The 23,248-nt window shown below is 36.6% G+C and overlaps 1 protein-coding gene across 5 annotated transcripts in view; it reads right to left on the bottom strand.

Moving 5' to 3' along the window:
• The window catches only part of fermt2 (FERM domain containing kindlin 2), a 44,519-nt gene that overhangs the window by 19,721 nt on the left and 1,550 nt on the right, over nt 1–23,248 (bottom strand). For all 5 annotated transcript variants that reach the window (XM_073869792.1, XM_073869793.1, XM_073869794.1 and 2 more), the window contains exons 3-4: nt 9,641–9,874; nt 5,620–5,748 (exon numbers count right to left, since the gene is read on the bottom strand). In XM_073869792.1, coding sequence (XP_073725893.1) covers nt 5,620–5,748; nt 9,641–9,874 — 363 coding nt within the window. The remainder of the gene's footprint in view (nt 1–5,619; nt 5,749–9,640; nt 9,875–23,248) is intronic.

Here is a 23,248-nt window from a genome sequence, read left to right as displayed (position 1 = left end):
TTCATTCAGTACACTGTTGCTCAGAGAAACACTGGCAACATCATGAAATTTTGTGCAACTCAGAAGATCTAAGTAAAAAACTGTTTGGGCTGCTTCCATTTTTTTTTACCCTTTAAAATCTTGATTTTCAGTGGCGAACAATAGGGCACGAATTTAAAATGTGTGTTCGGTGCATCATGTGAACATATGTGCATCATGGGTCTTGCCAAAATACCCGCCTGGTGCAGTTGCGTCGAATGCGATCATGATAAAAGAGACGCTCACATTCACAAAATACTCACAAGACACTTATTTAACACTAAACTCTGATTACACATGAGATTAAGCAAGTATCTGGCAAACGTGATCCTCCCCCCTATCACAAACCTCTTCGTCTGTAGCAGGCACGTACCCCGACACGACACACGATGCACACATGTTCACATGACGCGGCAAACACATTTTGACATGACGAGCCACACACATGACAGGCTAAAGACATCTGTCACTGTCCGCCACTGTTGATTTTAGTACATTTGTCATTTCTAACAATTAAACTAAATAATAAACACCAATTGTGGATTTGTAATTATTGATAAACACTTCCTATAAAATAAAGAAAAATGTTACTTTATACATTTAGAATTTTGAGAATTGTGTCTATTCCATGTATAAAGTTAGGAAAATTTTATTAACTTGCTTTCCGACCATATCTTATAAAAACAGTACAAATTGTCACTTTAAGGTTTTTGCAACTGAATGTTAGTAATTATACATTCAATCTAAATATAAATTAAACAGATGATGTCTAAAATTATAACATAAAAAATATTTTGTGTCAAAAACAGCTGATCTTTTAAAAACCTGCTACTTTTTATGCTTAAAGGTAGGGTATCGCATTTTGAAAAATGCTAACGGTAGCCGACTAGCAATGAAATCACGATCCCACCCGCCAGTCAAATCGCCATCCAAAGTCACGCCTCTTTCAAAACACATGAACACGTACAGATCAGACCGTCACATCTCATGTCTCATTCACAAGTGAGAAAACTTTGCAGTACAAAAGTGAATAACATTACCAAAATAACCAACATAAACAACTGGTTTACATCAGAATTAGTTAAAGAACACTTTCGGTTGTGTAGATGTAGTAACTATATCGTTACGCTAATCCGTAAACTAACACAATGTTTCATCAAAGTATAATATCTGAATCCATCTCAATACAAACATATCGCGTACCTACCTTACAAAAATAAATAGAGCAACGACCCTTTTAGACCCTTTGCCTCCTGCAGCTGTTTGCATCTCGTGATAAAGCAGTAAAGTTACCGATGTTCATTTGGGTTTTTGCTGTTGTTGTTATAAAAGATGTCTTTAGTTTTGTGGCTCATGTGCAGGTTGTCAGTTTAGCAAAAAAGTATGCCATTATCCTCTGTTTACAGATGGGAGGTGAGGGCACGTGAACGCGCCGATGACGTATGGTGTCTGCGTGAACAAGCTGTGAGGTGGCATTCAAATTACGCTTACGGATGAGGGACAAAAAAGGCAACGTCCGTTCGGACCGAAATCTATGATTGGTTGAACATTTTTTGGTCCTAAACCTTTCACAGATGACATAAATTTCTACAAAACATTTAAACAACAATAGTGATTGCTGTCAGGATGTGAGGAGACTTTTAACCAGCATACCTAAAAATGTTTCAGGATCAAATGAGATACCCCGCCTTTAAGTAAAACAAGATATTTTGTAGACATTAGGGTTAGACACACATTATTACATTATTGCTGCAGACAAAAGCACTAAATACACATTAAAAAAGTCAATATCTTAAATTTTATTTCTGTATCACTCATCATAAGCTTATATTGACATACAGTCCACCGCAATGCATTTAGCAATTGAAAAATCCAATGAAATGAACAGCAGAAAAATATCCTCTTACAAAATGTATGTACAGCTCAGTGGGCACGATTAAATTAAATTGATAAAACTGATTCCCCTCATAAAAGTAACGGGACACCAACTATTGCTCTACCTGTCCAATCACAGCATTGTAAGAAATTCAGACACAGATCACAGAGGAAGACGGACCTCTAATCATGACGACTGAGGAAGAAACAACAATACAACAGCTCTTGAATGGGTGGAGCTCGTGTCCTCTTGTACCATTATCAAAGTGATTCTTATCGAACATTTCTGCCCCTCTGAGAGGTGAACAAGCTATGCTTTCCCTCCTCTATTTCCTGCTGTGAGCTATAGCTCCCGTTTTCTTCTCTAATCCCTAAAAGCGCCTTTGTGCAGTGAAAACAAGCTTCTTTATGGACTCTGAACATCAAGCAGAAGTCCTGCACTGTTTTAATGAGGGTCACTGTAAAGTTAAACGGTACTAATTAAAGAAGCGGAGAGCAGATACTGGAAATAGAAAGCCTTTTGGCCTGCGTGTTCAGTTTAGTGGCAACGCATGGGGGCTGCAGTCTCAACCAGGACAATAAACTCCATTCAATCTTGACCTCAGATGAAAATTGCCCTTTGTGCATCTTAAATGGATTTTCCAAAATCACGCGTGGGGCGATGTGGTCGACTGCGGTTTCAAAATGGCAGTGTGACCAAATATGTGTGGAATCCAAAAGCATTCACGCTCTGAAGTGAAAGTGAGAACAGCACAACTGTTAATGATACGCTGGATTTAACCGAGACATTTCTTATTTCAGCCTCATGTTTTCTAGAACACTCACCATAATAAAAATTCATGGATTCCAAACAATCAAACACTGTGTCTACACTGCAGTAAAGCAATGCAACGTAAAGCATCAACGTTAGCATCCTGTTACAATTAAAAATGCTATAAGAAGCATCGCAATGATGAATCTTCATATTTAGGTTAAGGGGTTTGAACAAGCCTTTCAGTTTGAGAAGAGGTTGTCTGTGATTTTAACTAGTGAAAAAAACATCCCATAGACTCATGAGCCGGCACACATCTAACCACTGTATGGCAACGTCTTAGGAACTGGCCAGAAAACACTTTAAAGGTCATTTTTCATGATAACATAGCTCTAGGGCAGGGGTCTGCAACCCGTGGCAACTGTGGCTCTTTCATGCCTCTTCAGTGGCTCCCTCCCTGAGGCTTTAAAATTTAAATAAATGCTATTTTTTATTGTATTGTTTTTTTTATTTGGAATATCATTTTATTTTTCAGATCGAACTGATCTTGTTACACTAAAAAAGTGTTTACATTAAAAAAATATATATATTTTGTCGTCGCACGTCTCCACATGTTGTGAATATCCATACCAATATCTTACTCTTCAGTAAGATGGATAAATCTAAAAAAAGAAATGTTTCGGAAGAAAACGTTTAGTTCTTCGTGGACAGATTAATTTGCCTTCAATGCTGATGATGCTGGCTTACCTGTCTGCTTGATATGTGGCGTAAATTAGCAAACTTTAAGTAGCTTTTTCATGCATGATTTACATAAAAAGCAAACACTGCTTCATGAATGACAGCTTGTAGTCCTGGTGAAGATAAAAGTCACGTCTTACAGCCCTAATAAAGATAAGCTCTGCGGTGATGTTTATTAATCATGTGAGAAATCTATTTAATACGTTATTATTATACATATTTGCATATTGAACACTGTACTGATGTAGCCGTGTTTTATGTTCAGGCTCGGTTGATTGCTGTACATGACTGAGAAAAAAGTGCACAACGAAATTAACTTAAGTCATGATTAAACATAACATTTTTATGTTTGCTCTTTCTAATAAGCAGCAGCTATGTTTTATAATTTTTAGTGGGCTGCTGTTTCTTTTATTTTCCACAAAAAAGGCAAGGACTTGAACAATCCTGCAATATGTATTGTGTTAAAAAGTAACATTAGTGTTTTTTTCTAGGAATTTCATTAGGAATTTTATTTTTTATTTCAGTCAGACGGGGGCCAAAATGGCTCTTTTGACGTTGAAGGTTGCAGACCCCTGCTCTAGGCGCTATCCAAGTAGTACTATAAAAGTTTCAAAAGTAATTTTACAGTCAAATTCACACAGCCTGCTTAAAGCAGATGTGATTTTTCACAAACCGTTGTGACTTCCGTAAAAACGTGATGACAGGAATACTTAGTCACTGAGTGCGTTTACATGCACAGTCTTACGCCGATTATGCTTAATAAACTGATAAAACGTGGGGTCATGTAAACGCATAAAATGGTTTTCTTTAAATCGTGGAAAGCCCATAAACAGTGTAAACAAAAACCGATCGGCACAGGTAGTTTTTTGCTCATTACCCCGATTTCGCGTGGCATGTAAACACCTTAACCGGCTTTCTCACGGTTTTGTCCATGTGCGCATGTCTCCACGTGTGACAGATATATGTCAGATGCGGAAGTAGCGCATAAAAGTCTCTGCTTTACTAAAGCAGTTGGCAGAGAAACTGCGAAAATAAAAACTGATGTTATATTAACAAGTTCTGGAGACGCAAAAAGAGATAAAACAAAATAGCTTAAGACAGATATGCCGTCTGCTTTTTGATCGACTATTACTATAGGCGATGACGTCACTACCTGCGAGAAACCTGACAAATCTCCAAGTGCCATGTAAACGCACACTGTAAAAAATACTTTGCTGCCTTAAATTTTTTTTGTTAAATCAACTCAGATTTACAAGTCATGTCAACAGAGATGAGATGTCACAACTTATAAAATATAGTTGAGAAAAGTCAACTTAATTTTATAAGTTATAACAACTCACCTGTAGTTATAACAACTCATCTCTAGTCAAGATAGATAATAGTAAGTTGAAATGACTTGTAAATCTGAGTTGATTCAACAAAAAATTAAGTATTTTTTACAGTGCAGTTGTCTGCATAGCCAATTTATTGATTTGCATGTAAACGCATGTAAACAGTTTTTATAATAAGCAGATTTTTGATAGTTATCCGCTTATTCTGTGCATGTAAACGTACTCAATGCCTTCAGTCACCATCCCAAGCACTATCCACCGCACCCCCCCCCCCCAAGAAATAACACACCATGTCGAGAAAATGCTGTTCAATCAATGGATGTCAGGAAACTAAATCATTGCACAAACATCCGAAAAACTTTAATATACAAGAACAATGGCTAATTCCACAACAATTAGTTCAAACATCTGTTCGAAACATTTCACAAGTGACTGCTTCGTCAATGTGGCACAGTTCAATGCCGGTTTCTCCAAGAATCTACTCAAAGATGTTGCAGTCCCTACTTTGTTTGGTCCGATCTCAAATCCAAAACCCATTAGTAAACTTTTCACACATTTTAAGTTACATTGAGCCAGAAAAAAACCCAGAAATTATATATTGTAAACATTTACGCAAGGCTAATGTGATGCTGACTTGATTCTGACATGTTGTTTTATAACGTTACAGTCCACGGGTTTTGATATAATTTCTGTTGGAAACCAGATAAAATACATTGTTTGTTTTCCTACGTTACAGATACCCCCTGTTGGTGCCTGATATTTTATTGAGTTGTTTGTTTGCACTACAGACACATTGTGAAACTGAAACACAATTTTCTCTTAGTGTTTTTCAGGGATAACTGTATTCACATGTATACAAAGGAATGCTGTAAAGTCTCCAGGTGCATATGAGGAGATGATATGTACCTGATCCAGGGGTGAGCAGCGGTCCTTCCAGCTCCAGCGCCTCCTCTTCTGCCTCCTCCAGCTTTTTCTTTTTCTTCTTGGGGTCGCGTGGTTTGCGCAATAGAGAGAGCTCCTCCGGATGGCGGATGTCTGGAGGAGAAGAGTAATCAAAGCTCAGTAAACTCAGTCAATGAGACTAGAAAAAAAACGAAACTAGAGACGAGTTAACCATTTAATAGCTGGTTAGACTTTGAGCAATACTTTTGAGACATGACTCTCATCAATGTTAATATGAAACGCATATTGTGCACTATTCATACTGAAACATTTGTCTGTAATTGGCGTTCACAAGTTTTTCACGAGTTGTATTTAATTAAAGATTCTAGCGTTTGCATTTTTTGCTACTAAAAGCATTATATGAGTACGATTCACCCTCCCTGATTTTTCCAGTCCCGGAGAAAAACGAGTATGACGCAGTATGAGTGTTTTGGGGGAGGGTCTTCTCAGCTTGGCAAGGATGGCTTGTTTAGTTGTGTTACTAAAGCAAAAGCATTCCAGAGGTTTTAAGAACTACCAGATGGCAGTTCTCTCTCTCTGAGCCTGCCCTTTTACAGCCATATGTGAGAGGAGCAGGTCGGTGGAGCGCAGGGAGCGAGCGAGCGCCTCCTCTGACATTCCAAACAACAAACAGAAGATTCTTTAGCAGACGCTCCCGAATCAGACAGCCACAACTCGCTTACTAAGCTTAAGTATCTGATACTGACACAAGTATAAGACACACGCAGGGGTAACGGCACATGAGCTCGTCTGTAAATAATAAACAGACTTAAATTCATAGTACAGAATGGCCATGAGATTCGGATGGAGACCACAATATAAAGCTAGAGTTGATAATGATTCAGTCTCTCTGAATCACAACATAGATTTATACTAGACTTACACTATAAAGCACAGTATTCACATCCATTTTGAGCCTTATTTAAAAGCACATGCATATTTACAGAAGTTGACATGCAATAAGCAATTCTTGTAGTGATTTAAGCTAAACAAACTGAACATGAGGGAATGGCAATCTTCTTTTAAATGCAAACTTCAATTATTTCCTCTGTACAGAAAATAAAAGTCACTTTTGAAACTGGTGATTATTGACAAAGTCATAGCAAGTTTTGGTGAAGTTGTCAACTTATACATCACTGAGGTTGATACACTGGCAAACAATGGGAGTCAAAGACCACGTGAAGAAAGCCGTCTAACTCGACATGTAAATCGACTAACCACAGTTCATTAAGTGTAATCATCATGTTACAACAATAATAGACCGCTATACACGTCTCATTTAAACAGCAGCATTGTCAGAGTCCCGGCTGACAGCAGACACAAGCTCATGAAGTTTAAAGGGTTTCTGTGTATCATTGGTTAGGTAGATTAAACACACACTGCAAGTAGTGAAAACACAGACCCGGAGCAGTGGGCAGCTATTACTGCATCGCCAATGGAGCAATGGGGCACCTCAGTCGAAACCTGCCAGCCATAAGACTGAAACAAGCAACTAAAATTCATCTCTTTGTCAGGGAATCGAACACCAGTCTTCCACAATATAATCAGGGATACTTACTATTATAATAACAAGGAGTATTCAGTGTCATATTAAAAACTGCCAGCTTTTAAAACAAAAGGAGCTCACTTTCTAGAAACACAGAAGTATTGAAAGTCCAAAGAGATAATTTCTCCAACACAAACAGTTTGACTGAAAAGATTTCCTTGGAAATGCTAAAGTGATCTTTGCATTTATATAGAAGAAGTAATTTCATTACAATAGAATTAATATCAACCTCTTTTTATAAGTGTGCGTGTGCGAAAGAGAGAGAGAGTGAGAAAGAGATCTGATTGAAAGTTACCATGAATTTAGTCGATCAAAACAATAGGATGTAGGAGGTCACTGGATTACTTTTAGAGGACATTTTCTCCAGTTATCGACAGCAACAGCATTTAAAGTGCTTATCAAGCCTTTGTTTTCTATGTATGGACACAACAATAGTCGCAATCCTTGAGTGATATTGATAAGATGAACTGTTTATAACTGGATTTGGGGTTCAAGGGCATACTGGTTTTAGTGCTATGTGAACTGGACAGAAATATGAATCATGACAGCTCAGTGTTTTAGCAATAATGAAAACCATACAAAGTAGACGTACAGCTTCTATATAACCATCTATATTAGAAGCTGTAGCTTTAATGCCATCTAAATGGTGGTGTTGGCAAATTAACTGTAGGCAGATAGATATAAAGTAAAAATCACGCTTGCAGGGGAGAGTTTGGTTGAAAAACGCAGAAAATGAGTATTGTATCAGGTCAGAATTTAAAAGTAAATTCTTGATTTTACGCGAAACACAATATCCGTCGTGTTATTCTGTCATCTTTTCTCCCTTTTTCCCAAAACGCAATAAACGCCATTCCTCCTTTTCTGCAGAATGCAACAAATCACAGCGCACCATTCCACACATTGTAAACAACAATGGAGGCTCGTTGAATACACATGGAGTCCTAGTTTTCCTCATCTACTTTGTACTTCGTGATCAATAAACAAACAAAAACATTATAATATTTTTGATAAACCTGTGGTGGTTTTCTGTAGCATTGAAGAAACGTAAGTCATCAACATCTAATAAATTGCGCGAAAGGCACTCGGGAGACGAAAAAATGGCGGTTGCTTGTTCTACTGACAGCATCAAGCTTCTGTCATGCTAACACATTGACCCCAGAGGATCTTATAAAAACTTTACATTATTTTACACGAAGCCAATAAAAAACGAGCAGGACGAAAGCATTTTGAAAAAAGTTCAGCAACGACGTCCCAAGTATAACCGCAGCAATGACAGTGTTCTTAATATGATAAAGTAAGTGTTTTGATTAATGCCATTAACCCTCTGGGGTCCAAAAACATGGTGCCGCGTTTTGACGTCTTTTCTCCTTATCATAGCAGAATCAACTTAAAATACTCCATTATTAATAATCATACACTTAACATGTATCATCATTTGAAACTGTGAAGGGTTTTCTTTAATTTGTGTACATTCACAATAACAACAGATCTTTGTGTTTAATCAGTGTATACCACTAGTCAACTAAATGAATATAACATGGCAAAGATGAATGCACATTTTCATATTGATTCAATAGATTTATAGCATTTTGGAAAAAAAACTTGGATTTATTGCATTTTGTGGGGGAAAAAACAGTTTTTGTAATGAATATTTGCATATCAAATTTTGGATGAAAATGTTTAATGTTATTATAACCTAAATATGCTATGTGAAAGTTTGTAACAGAAAATAGTGGTTTTCATTTTCCACTTTCTTGGTATAAAAAACACATTTTTACCCAAATTAGTCTAAATGGATTTATTGTGTTTTGGGACCAAACTCTTCAATTTTTTGTCTAATACAGCACTCTCTAAAAATGAAAATCTCTCCTCCCTTCAAAGTTTCCACTAGGAAAGTTCAGTGACAGTTGATATGCCCTGGAAAGATGTACAGTTTGCCAAGCAAATGGTAAAAAATAGACCATTACAAAAATTCACAACTCTGACAATCTTTGTTATGATGTTTATGTTTCTTTTCTCAATAATTATATAAATATACTGAGCAGAAGCAGTAGTTTCAGAGCGAGTACATCCATACATATCTATTGATCCACTCGATCAGCTGTGATTGGTGACATGTTGTGACGCAGAAAACAGAGGCTATTTCAAACCATGGTTTTCAATATGTCTTTGAAAATTTCAATTTTATGGAGAACCTACTCAGCAATGATGCTAAATGATAAATTTTGGTTTGTCTTAACACCTATTAAACACCACACACAGTCATAACAACAAGAGTAAAAACTTGATTTTCACCACAGGGAGACTTTAAATAATCTGAAAACTTGTTAAACCTCCAGCACTCATTTCTTATGTTAGAATTCGCCAGGAAAAAGTTTAAAGGGAAAATGTTTAATCACCAAACAGGGAATGTCATATTTAAAGGAAGGCAGTACTCACTGAAGGTTTTGCAGATGTCAGACACGGCCTTGAAGACTCGGTCAGAGAAGTTGACTTTCACCCTCATGTGTTTCATGTTGGGCAACTGAAGTCGTAACAGTTTGTGCTGTGGGGTGAAGAGCAGCCTGGCGTCGGCCTGAATGCCATATTTATCAAGAGTCCAGTGAGTCTTCAGCAGCCAGGTCTTTTTCTTCTCCCACCACAGGGCATGATCAGACCAATCCTTCTTCACATCTGCACAGAGATAGATAGAAAAAAACATGCCAAGGTTATGAATTATGATGATTAAGTCTTGAAAAGTAAGGGGAGTAGAGTAACCCAGCCAAAATCAGTCTTTAAATTGGCCGTATACAGTAGTGCAATACAGTTGAAGGAGAGGTCAGCAACAGAAAAACAAGGGAAAGTGTCAAATATGTTTGTGTACGAGACTGATTGTGCAGCACTTTGGCCCAGACGAAAGCAAAGGCCAACAATTCCTTAGCAGACGTCTTAAAACAGGAGCAGTTGGAGGTGTTTGTATGTGTAAAAGAGAGGATCAGGTTCCAGTCTTTGTCTTTGTTTCAGATTCACACTTTAATCTCAGTCTGACACCCTAAACCTCCATTTACCTCACCAGCTGTGCACAAACAACAAAAGATTTAAATATCACTGCATGCTCATACTATATTAATGTGAGTGAAAATCACTATTGCATGGTTTGTATTTTTTATTAAAGCATCTGTATTATCAGTGCTATGTCTTACATTACAACATGTCACTTCCTTGAAGTGTTTTTCTTTTGTGTTATTGGTGTAAATGGGCCATTAGAGGCTGTTTACACCTGGTATCAAGATGTGTTTTTGATGATGAAGACCGCAAGTGGATAAGAGAGACACACCGTTTACACCTGCTATTTAAATTCATCTCTTTTGTCCACTTTCAAACACTTTTTAGTCCTTATTACTTTGAAGGGATGGTCTGTGTAGACTGTGGGCAAGTCCCTCTGCTTGCGTTTAAACGCGAGCGAAATAAATGACGCAAACAAATATTATGTCAAAGTCCGCTGCTTGTGTTGCAGGTAAACATGCTGCACAGTGTTTTGTACATGAATATGTTAGAGCTTACTTTGATATTTCAGTGCTATTGATGAAATAAGCTTGCACAACTTTCACATTTGAAACTACTGAAAGACGCGGAGAGCAGCCGCTTTGGTTTTATCAATGAAAGCCTAAGGATAGCGCTGTACACTGTGTGTTCGCGCTAAAAGTAAAAAACGATATAAAACATTGTGCTCGGTACATCACATTAGATCAAGAGACGGAGAGTAGGCAGTCTCTTGTGGCTGTTCAAACACATTCGACCAGATGGACGTTTACAACGCAAAAGCAATCCGGTCTAATGTGTTTTTGACTACCTTTGATTGTGCTCGAAAGTGGACGAGCTCAAAATGCTTTAAACACAGTTTACACCTGTCTTTAGTGTCATCCACTTGTGATCCGATTGACGAAAACGCATCTTAATATCAGGTGTAAACAGCGCCTTAGTCTGATAGCCACCCAATCAAATTCAATTGGGGATTCAATTTCAAGTGGTTGCCAATGCATCTGATGTCAGTAGACAGGTATGAGGAGACAAAAGAAAGTTTTTCCCTCAGCAGCCCACTATCACGTTTCTCTCCCTTCTGTGTGTGAAAGGATACGAGCATGTGTATTCATCACCTCACTACCCTAACCAAACCTTGAATGACTTTTATCTTTATTTGAATCCTTTTTTTAATCTCATATAAAAGGGAGAAAGAATTTTAAGTATTTGCTCTAATACCCTTTAGCTTTGAACAAACTGCCTTAAAGTTATTTGTGATAAAGTATTTAAACAGTCTAATATTATACCCTATGAATGGAGCTTTGTTTTTTCAGTTTAAACACAAGGAAAACCTTATTTTGTACTCTAAACATGGCAAGAAAATAACCTTAACGTATCTTAGTAGATTACAACTGATTGTTTTGTCAGAACAGAAAGGATTATAGCCTGTAAAGCCCATTTTTTGATTTCAGCTTCAAGTGCACAATGTAGCCTGCGCACAGCCAAGATATTCATAATATAGCTTTTTTCATTCTTATATTTTTGGCATTGGTAAAATATTGAATATCATGACACTTTTTGTACAGTTATAGTCACGACCATGACTCTACAGACAGTGACTCAGTTTTTGTACTCCACGCCCCACAACAAAAGTAGCTTCACACTGGTATCATTTCAATGACCGAGTCTTGTTCACTAGCCAACCGCGGCTTTAATCTCCATACCAACATAACACAGCGTAAAGGACAACAGAACACATCTACTGTTCTCAATGGCTATGTTTACACGCACAACATTTTGTTAAAACCGACTGAATTTATTCTGATTGAAGGTTACAACAATACAGTTTACATGCATCCTAAACATTTCAATCTGATTAAAATGTTAATTTACATTTACAATCTATATAATAAGAACTGAACGTCTGCGCAAGCGCATAGCCAGGGTTGCCAGATTCACATATCAAAACCATCCCAATAGACATTCAAAACTAGCCTAAATGCATCCCAATGACTATTAACAGGCCAAATACCAATAACTAATAAACAAAATCCTTTCATCTTTAACCTGAAGAAAGAAAACAACTAGTGGAAACAGTTTAAACAGAAGCCCAAATCTAAACTCGAAAAAAAGCACTTGGCAATGCCACTCTGCAGACAGCATCTCTCGTCGAGTTCACGCTTTATCTCTGGAAAAAAGTCCAAGCTGAGTTAGAGAAAGTTGTTTTTAAGATGTTTCAGATATAGGTTAATGAAAACACAATTTTTAAAAGGCACAACCCTAATTTATTACTTTATGTAGCCTGATGTTATGAAAGTACACATGAACACTGTTAAATGTACAGTGTGTGACCCCATTACCTTAATAATGCGTGTTGCCATTGCCTTAATATGATGCATAAATAAAAGGTAAATATAAGACGTGAACTTCAGCACAATACTTCTGAGCATGTGCACAAGGGATTTTTGCATCCGAATGAGAAAATACTACGATTCAAACGTTTACATATGCATACTTTTCTACACCACCCCTTTCAATACAATCAAAATTTGCATCCAATCGACCTCAATCATATTGAATAAGGTGTAGACATGAAGGCTTTTCAATACGATTAAGCCATCAATACGATAACAAAAGGATTACTTGGTTGCATGTAAATGTAGCTACTGAAGACCCACAATCAACTCTGAAAAACAGCACCAGATGATCTATTATTATCTTTCATGCTTTTGTGCAAACATTTCAGAGGTTTTGCTGTAATTGTCTACACACATCAACAGATGGATGCATTAAGCACAGCTTGCTCTCGATAGTTAGAATTTAGCAAAATTTCACACAAGCTGATCTTCTGTGTGAATACAGTATATTGATTGACCTCTTCCAAACATACACAACTTTATACCCATGCATCCAAACTCACATTACTTTTCTCAAGTAATGAACACATGGGGACTTTTGAGCTTTAAATAAATTTGTGAATCAATTAACAAAACACCAGAGAGGTATGTGTCCATGTCAGATACTGTATTAAGTCTGGTCCTGCTTCTCCATTGCTGAAATAAGCAAAGTTAAACATCACAGACACATGAACAGCTCAGTCATTCATTCATTCAACACAACACCCTCACTGCAGGTGGTCATAGTACACAAATAATCCAAAGAGCTGGCTACACAGCTGTTGACGTATAATGTGCCACTACCTCTACAACAAGAGTTTATTTATACTGCAGGTCCAGTGTTTGGTTGAGAAGCTAAATATGATTATAAAAGTGAGTTAGAAATATGGATCTCTAAGGCCCTTTATACAGAGATTACGGAAAATACACAGAAAATGTGCCCAGAATTTTTCAGGGATTATTTAGTTTTTGGTTCATTCACACTTCCAATTAAATTAAATTAAAGATCCCGTAACGACACTTGACGTATACTTAAAGTCCTGCACTTGGTAGGTTTATTTCCACAGCGTCTGATGTTTTCCAATTATCCGTGATTTCTCTCTCGAAATGCCAAGCGCGTATATTTTGTTTATCGCAAGGAGCGTGTGATGCGCTGTTCAGTCATGCTGGTGAATGATCTCGGCTTTAGTCCAGTTTTCCGAAATTTGCATTTAAATCCCTGTGCCAAAGAGCTGAACCATAACTTTTGCTTGCGGTGACACGCACGTCCTTACTACGGCACGCCCCTTACTTCATTGTTTCTGCGTCTTGTTCACACAGAATGCTTTCCGTAAATGTTACGGCAAAGGTACTAGATTCTCTTTAAAGGAGCGATCCCAGAATATTTACAGGACGCGTTTGTGTTCACACACAAGCTGCACAGAAGTAATGCAAAACATTAATTAAGGTAAAAGAAATAAAGGCAGGAGAGGATGTATCAGCAATGATAAATTAAAGAGCTTCAGTGCTGTAGTCTTATTCTAACACTTTCAACCATCCCCTGATGAATTGAAATGAACCCCATCCACAAGTCCATTTTTGGCATTAGTATGATTTAATCTTTGAGAAGCATGAGTCATTAAATCAGTCATGGCCAGACTATGAAACACATAGACAGATACACACAGAGCGAGTCTCTTTTTCCAGAGGATCCCCAGTGAATTTCCTCCAACGTCTCAGATTGTCATTGGTCGTCCCTGCCCAGCCCCACACCCTGCTGTCAGATGGAGTGCCAGGGGTCGGCCATTCGCTGACCATCTATCAAGCTGCCTAAATAGAGGCCTGTAATTTAATTAGCTGGAAACCAATTGCATTTCTTGGCTAAAAATACAGCCTGCCCAGTGGATGATGTAATGCTGTAACAAAAGGAGAGCAAGCTAAGTAATAGGATGCATTAAACAGTGCTGAAGCCATCCAGTACTGCAGACAGCGAGAGAGAGAGAGAGAGAGACACAGAGAATTATAACTCATGAAAACCCATATGTGTGGCTGGTCCCGAAACTACAATTACTTGTTTTAAGGACCTTTTCAAGACCAGCGTCACAAAGTAGTTTTCTTTCAAAAAATGATCGTAAATTACATGTCTCTTTGTCACAACCGTGATGAGAACTTTAGCACATATTACAACGCTCATTTAACACAAAAGGTTTATCCCTTATAAAAAGATACCTCTGTTCATTATCTTAGCACCTAAGGCTAAATGTCAAATTCTCCCTTATTTATAGGTCTCTTGGGATAAAAGAATCAGATAAATGAACAAACATAAATATTAATAAGTAACTCTTTCCCCGCCATTCACGAGTTATCTCGTCAATTAAGAGAACACACTTCCCTGTCAATGACAAGCTTTTACTGCAACCAAATGTCAACTATTATCCACTAGGCTGCGCTCATACACAAAACACTGTGTATGTTTTGATCATCACTCTGAATCTGATCTCTAAAAAAAGTCATTTACAAAAATGCAATAATTTATGTAAAATTTTGTATTTTTCAAGAAACCTACTCATATCTGAGACGGGATAAAACTAAAGAGAACAAATGACTGCTAAACAAATGCATAAAATGTTCTTTCATTTGATATATTGTATGTTTATATATTTAAAGATTTTTTTCTGGAAGGCATTAAACTTTGTGAAAATTATAATGCTAGCACTGGCTAGCAACTTTTTATAAACGCTGACGTGGAAAGAGTTAATATTCCACAACATTAAATAAATTGCAAAAAGAGACTTATCTTACCCAACACATTATTACACAAAATACACAAAATTCTTATATGCACTAGTGTATCAAACGTCGATATTTATCAAGCTATTTTTGATCAATTAAAACCATCAGGAAATGTTAAAGAGTTCAAATGTTTATGTTAAATGACTTGTGTATCATTATCTACACAAAAGTAATGATAAAATTGCTTCTTAGATGTTTCTTTTCTCAGTGGTGAAATGGAGAATATTTAATGATCCCTCTCCTAAATAGTCAACACTCTATGACCTTCATTCACTAATACTTTAACAAGTAACGCTGTTCATTTATGCAGCTATTTATGCAGTTTATTAAAAATTATCTCATTTTGAAATGTAAATGAATGGTTGTATTGTTTCCAGTCTTACACACATTTCTGTCAAGAGTAACAGTAAACATGAATGCAACTGCCTGCTCAATGCTCATTATTAAATCCATTTCTATCAGCACCATTTGTTGACCATCTTTTCTGTGTTGTTTACATTAGAAAACAGACATGTGTGTTAATTCGGGCCAGGGGGAAGGGGATTTGTGACCACTATGTGAACTTCAGGAGCACAAAGCTCATATCAAATATTGATCTTAAAACAGAAGTGTCTGAGCAGGTGACTCTTGCACACTTAGAGATCCAAACTAAAAAATACAAAATTTAAATAAATACTTAGACAAATTACTTTTCTAGGAAACAATTTATAGAATTGCTCATTAGATGTGTAGGGGTGTAAATCGGACAGTTTATTGCGATACTATCGTTAATCTCCGCCAGCAACGTGATATTTGACGTTACATCGAAAAACTAATTATGCAATTATGATTCTATTAATTTATCGATACTTTAATATTACGTGCCTAGTTAAGCAGTTACATTTTTAATAACTCATGAATACAACCAAAATATATAACATGAACATTTAATTAAACTTTTTGAAAATGGCACAATCTCTGTCCGAATTGGGACATTTACAACAACAACCTAAGAAAAAAATACACTTTTTAAATAAAGAAAAAAAGACATGTCACATAAAATCAAGCTTATGATGGCAACAGTCTTTAGTGTTTCAGCTGGTGCTGACAAAGGTTTTCTGCCAATCTGTTTGTCCAATCCATTTTTCAAATGCAAAATATTTTCAAACCCACAATTTGCGTCCAATAGCAGTCACAACGTTTTCTGCCTCTTTCGCTGTGTTCTTACTGCTACAACCGCTTTGTTGTTGCATTGCATTCACTTGTTGACACTAGCGCATGAAAATAAATGAAAAAGCGCACTTTGGTGGAAATGCGTACCAAAATAAAGGTACCTCACATTGATATTTTGGGTGTATCATCAAATCATTAGAAATTTAATCGAAGCATCAATCCATATCGATGTGTTGTGTTACACCTCAAATAAAAATGCATATTATAACCAAAACTTTCAGTAGATATGGTCGTTTTCACTCAGTGTAAAGTAGCTAAAATTACTACAGCAAATGAGAAAACAAAATATTTATGTGGTAATATTATTTGTAAAAAGCACCCAAATAATATGCATGATGCTTACAACCTAACTGAAAGCACACATGACATTTTTTCTCTGATGGGCCCAGTCTAAGCAAGCAAATCTCAAAACAGTAAATCATAGTCAGATTTGATCAATGCAACAGGAAAGCTCTGTGCTGGGTAGGGCTGCCTCAAGTGTAAATGCTTCCTGTATTAAAGATTAGAGCGCTTTAAAGACAAGCAACATTACATTAGACTACAAACCCTGTCTACATACACCGAACCTATAGGCCATGAGACAAAAATAAAATAAATATATATTCAAAATTTGCTACAATAAAATAATGATGCTTCCTTTAAAAAAAGATAGCTTCCTAACCTATTTTTAACACTCAAATCTAATGAACTGTAAAAATTCAGAAAAATGCAAAAAAGAATGATGTTTAATCATCTTTACTATAAAAAAACAGAGCATTTCAAGTATGGTCCTCACACCATCTGGCCTAATAACTGTCAGTATTGACCTGCGTTTTTTTTTTTCACAAATACATTTTAATACATAAAACACAAAAAAAAATTCCGGCCATGACGTAAATGAGATTTAAATGAAATGACTAAATCTGCATTTTGCTTTTGATGTTTAAATAAAATAAGCTATTTAAACACGCTCCGATATCCTCAATTCAAGTTAGGATCTTATGGCACACCCTTCAGGAAACCTCACCAGCAAAATCATATCAAACATAGTAAATATTCAAAATACCGCACAGACCAATTTGGGCAGACAGAGAACCTCGACAAATCTCCTGATACAAGGAAGGAAAAGGGGAAACATGACGCAGGAAGTGATGCATCCTCTGATAAATGATGTGCATTTCCTTACAGTCTGTACTGCAGCTATACTATGATTCGAGTAGGCTAGCCTAACCTGTAATTTTCTTTAAGATTACCAAATTTAACACCCGTTTGGTTTGGAAAAATATGATTCAAACTTTGCTGTTCCATACTATCACATGGATTAGGGTTTTGCACCAGAGACAGCGAATGAACATGATACACAATCATTTTAAAATGAGTAACAGCTGTAATTTAGTAATGCTGTAAACCTTAAATACAGTACACTGTAAAAATTTTCTGTAGAAATTACAGTATTACTGGCAGCTGGTTGCCAGTAACTTACTGTAGATTTTACATTTATGTTATTTACTGGCAACAGTTAGGCTATTTAAATAAACATGAAACATTTTTAAGTCTTTATCTTTTACAGTAAGTTACTGGCAACCAGCTGCATAACTACAGCTAATTTTTACAGTGTACAATTATATTGATGATAACAGAATACAGTAAACTACGACTAAGCATTATAAAATCAAAATGTATAATTTACCCGCTATTAAATATTATTCTTTAGTTAAAGGCATAGTTCACCCAAATAAATGAAAATTCTGTCATCATTTGCTCGCTCTAGATCAGTGGTTCCCAAACTTTTTCAGCGTGCGGCCCCCCTTGTGTACGGTGCATTCCTTCGCGGCCCCCCAAAGAAAATTTGTGACAAAAAACTGTTCTAAAACTCAGCACGTTTTTGCGACAATCTGTGCCATTCGCATCGCCCCACGCAAGGAAGCGTCTGATCGAGTCTTTGCATTGACTTTGTATGTAATCCACCTGCGCAAATCGTTGAAATCGCGTTTGATGTGTATGCCCCATAAGAGTCATAATTAGTTGTCATATAATTAGTTTAGTGAATATAACTTGCCTCATAAGTCATTTTATATTGCATACGATGAGAATTTACTGATATACTCATGACATCCAGCGTTTTAGCATACACACAGAGCTGATGCAGTCAGTGATACACAACTACATGATTCGTTTCACATGACCATTTCAGGTAATGTAGGGGACGGTTTTCTATGACAGTTTTATGATGTAACTTTTATAAAAACTGTCTGGCATTCGGATGATGAAGGTAAACGGACGACAACAACAGAGCATGCAGCAAAGACCGGCGTATGTTTAAAGCACACTCACACACAAGTACTCACTCCAAATAGCACTGGAATTTACAAGAGAAGATATTTCAAAGAAAAGCACTTGACACATAAACTCACTTCTGTCTGCTTTATTGCATCTAAAAGTATTAGAGTAGAAAAATATATACAAATAAAGCTTTTATGACGAAGCTAAAATGCATTAAACCACTGAAAGAATCTGAGAGCAGCAGCAAATATACCGGGATGACAGCAGCGTCAAGCGAACAAGCCAAACGTTTGAAGTCATTTCCTGTTTGCCAGAAGACTTTTTCCCCCCAAGCATCCCACGTCACACAACTGGGCTCGACATGCGCGTACAACCCCACCTAAACCTCTTTTCTCCATAGCAGAGAGTTGATATCATCAGCTAAACCATTTTCTTTTCACTCTTCTCGAATGATATTCAATGCTAACCAAACATATGGAAAAAAAATGACACTTCGGTCAAGAAGCTCAAATAAATGTGCCGTATTTTTCTCGCTCTGATGTCATTTCGTCCTGTCGTTCATTTTTGGGTTTCCTTTCGCATTCTAATAATACACTTTCCTCCTCTGCCCAGAATCAGCGAAGGAGTGCATGTCCTAGTAAAGATGTGTACGCCTTACAAGAGCAAAGAGTTTCTTTTGGCCACCACACACGTAATGACGACACACTGCAGATACTTATGCTTTTATAGACTCGCAGTAAGTGCCACAAAGTCTGTACAAAATGTGCCCACTTCAGCTTACTCATAAGAAATATTATGATTTAAACAGCACTGGGCTCTTCCTTAGAAGATGAAGGTGACTTGTGCAATGTCCAGTCTTCAAAAATGGATCAGTATTTCCCCATCATATAGTAGCATTGGCTAACTAAGCTAGGGTGAGACATATGTCTTCTCTTTACGTTTAGTGCTTTCCAAGCAAAACAAATTAAATTTGAAAATGATGTAGATATTGTTTACTGTATGAGTAGCCGAAGCTAAAGGTGTTAGGGTCAATGGTAAATATAAAAGCTATCATGGCCCAATGGTCATTAATTATTAAATAAAATCTGTTGATGCTGTTTCAGGAAATGGCCATAGTAATCAATAACGGAGTGCTTTCCTGGCATTTCTATTTATTCCATTAGAGTGAATATCAAGCCTTTAGATGTATAAAACAGAAAAGTGAGTGTGGGAGAATACATCCAGCCTGAATACACATAAAACATCCATTCAGACTGTATGGATCTTTGTCTCAAAGCGGGACAGACAGGTTGAGCTCACAATAATCTCACAAGGGCAAAACCAAAGGCACAAAAGACGAGACATTTGACCCCATTTCACCAATCACAGAGCTCATGAAAACATGTGAGAAGAGTCACTTGAAACCAATTTAGGGTCGCTGTACTCAAATACGCAACAGTGATATCTCATAGGTGAGTTTAAAATAAGATTAGTTAGGAAAACATATTGAGAAACACAAACAGCAAACATCTAACTTTGTCTTGCAAGGCAAGCTGTTTCTTTCTCAAAACATTCTCACGCTATGAAGGTTAAAACTGCTCTGGGAAAAAAGGGGCCAGTTTTCCTTTAGGAAATCCACATTTACACCTCCTCAAACAAAGCAGGTCTACCCGTTTAATTCTCCATCAGTGCTTTCTCTATTGTGTACGGTACATGCCTTTATGTTTTCATTATTAGAAATGATTCGAAAAAGATTTTACCCTACCAATAAGTTCACTGGCCATGACACAAAAATGAAAAACAAGTTTTAACCAAATATGTTTATCCAAGAAATAATATTTTTTCTATGCCCATTTTTCAATGATGTCAATAAATTGTAAAGAAAACGCAATCAGATCCAGAATCACAAAGTCATTTTGCAATTTCAATAAATGCAAAATTTACATAACTTTCCTAAAATATATTTACATCATTGTTTAAACCTACAAGACATGAAAACATGAACATGATCAACATATGTAAGATCGTTGAAACACAAGCACTAGGATTAAACTCAGTGGCCAGAAACTCTCACAATGCCCATCCACAACATTTTAATAGCAATGTTTTATTTTGCTACAGGTAACTATCATTACAAAAAGCAGCAGTCTGTCAAACTGTTTAAAAAAAAAAAAAGACTAAGCATCACCTGCATCACCTTACAAAACCACACACACTTATAATCGAGGCCCAATAACTCACCATCAGACACTTTAAAGCTCTTTAATACATCTTTTCAATGAGAAAAGTACTGTTCTTAAAAATATTGCCTTTTAAAATTAAGTACATTAGTTCTGACATTAGTCCTACAAACTGAGGAGTTACCAGCAACATGTAGCTCTAATAGCACTTCTGCACTTTAGATAAGGTTAATGCATGAACATTTATGGGTAAGTTACATGCCCTGTGTCATTCAAGTGGTATTGAAAATTAAAATTAGTATGTCCCAAATCATGGTATGTTGATATAAGTGTCATTAAATTGATGATCTAGTATTTCAGTGACAATTGGAAGTGCAGATCCAGGAACATACTAACGGCTGATATTACCCACAATTCATTAGGGCTGTGCAAAAATATCGATACAGCTAACTATCGTGATCATTTTTTCATGATAGTGTATCGATATTTAAAAAAAAAAATCAAATCAAATCCCTCTGTGTGAAGTAAGAAGTAAGCAGGAGTGAGAAAATGGCAGAAAATGTAAAAACACCTGCAGCTTTCAAAGCCGAAGTGTGGAAGCATTTTGGCTTTAAAAAAAGTAAAAAATAATAATTCAGCTCTATTTTTTTACATTTTTGATAAAAAGGCAATGTATTGTATCATATCGTGATACATTGTATCATGCCACATGTAGTGATACGTATCGTATTGTGAGGCCCTTGCCAATGCCCGGCCCTACAATTTATTGTGAGATGGAGGGTCTTTGTTACTCTTAATAAATCCACTCAGCGATGATTCACTTTACTTAAATTATATAGCAAACATTACATAAGAAATAATGAATGAAGAAAAGCCGAAATGCAATAGGCCTGTTCATAGAGATTACGGAAAATACATGGAAAATGCGTCCGGGATCGTTTGATTTTTGGTTTATTCACACTGCCAATGATTTTCTCTTCGAATGTTGATCTGCGTTTAAATCCCTGTGTCAAAGAGCTGAACATAAGTTCTTGTTGCGATGGCACGCCTATTACGGCATTGTTTCTGCCTCTTGTTCACACAAAGAATGCTTTCCGTGCATTTTGCGGCAAATGTTACAAGGTCCTCTTTACAAGAGCGAAACCAGGACATGTACAGGACACATTTTTGTTCACACAAAAGCCTCTACCAACTTTACGAAAATTTTCTGGGACCAAAGTGCTGTGTGAATGGGGTTCAGGAGTAGTTTTGCTTTAATGTGTTGGATTGTTAATGATAACAATGTGTGTTTAGGGCTAGGCAACAACAGTCATACGTTATTGTCCCAATGCCTGCATACTATTTTGCTAGACTTTCCCTTAATAAAAACAACACATACTTTTAGAACATAGTACAAAAATGTGAATTGGAACACCAGTTCCTAATGACCAAAACAAGATTACAAGCTTTTCTTCCACGCTGACCCTCAAAGAAACCTGTTTTTTACATCTGTTATCAAAGTTGAAGGAAGAGCCACAGGAGGTCTTGGTGTGAAACCAGGCAAAGATAAAAACAGATGCCTGATTTAAACTACACCGTTTTCAGCCATTATTGAGAACTCGCATGTCTCATTATTACACAAAGCAAAACCTTTGTCAGTTCTGTTGAAACACAGAAGAGCTGGAATATGTAGATGATACTGTGTAATGTCTCTACATGGGAGGGTCTGTAGACATGTGTTCTCTATCTGTTCTTCCATATGACCCTCTTTTAAAGGAGTGGGATCATCTGTGGGATCCAGACCATTGAAAACAAAGGCTGATTTGTTCTATAGCTCTAAACAACAAGAATGAACCCTCAGGAAAATAGCAAGAAAACGGACCTTAAAACAATTGCAAACTATTCAAATAATAAAATGTCACAAACACACATACTTTACTACTTATGCAGAAAAATGCACAGATAGGACTAAACTTTACTAAATGACAGAACTATACATGAATCAACGTCATTTAATTTAGTTTCCAGTGAATAATCATTTGTAAGAAGACCATGAGCCAATGAGTCTTCAAAGACGACATTAGCATTACTCGCTTCCACACCTTGAATTTCCATGACTTTTTCCAAGTCATTCGTGATTTCTGGGAAAGGATTTACTTAACATATTCATTATTTCTGCGTAAAAATACATTAACCGTGATTAAGCAGCGACTTATGAAAGAACTATAAATAAGCATGACTACAAAAACGTATATTCACTAAAGAAA

The sequence above is a fragment of the Misgurnus anguillicaudatus genome, chromosome 7 (assembly GCF_027580225.2).
Source record: "Misgurnus anguillicaudatus chromosome 7, ASM2758022v2, whole genome shotgun sequence".
NCBI lineage: Eukaryota > Metazoa > Chordata > Actinopteri > Cypriniformes > Cobitidae > Misgurnus > Misgurnus anguillicaudatus.
This window is presented reverse-complemented; position numbering and strand designations above follow the sequence as displayed.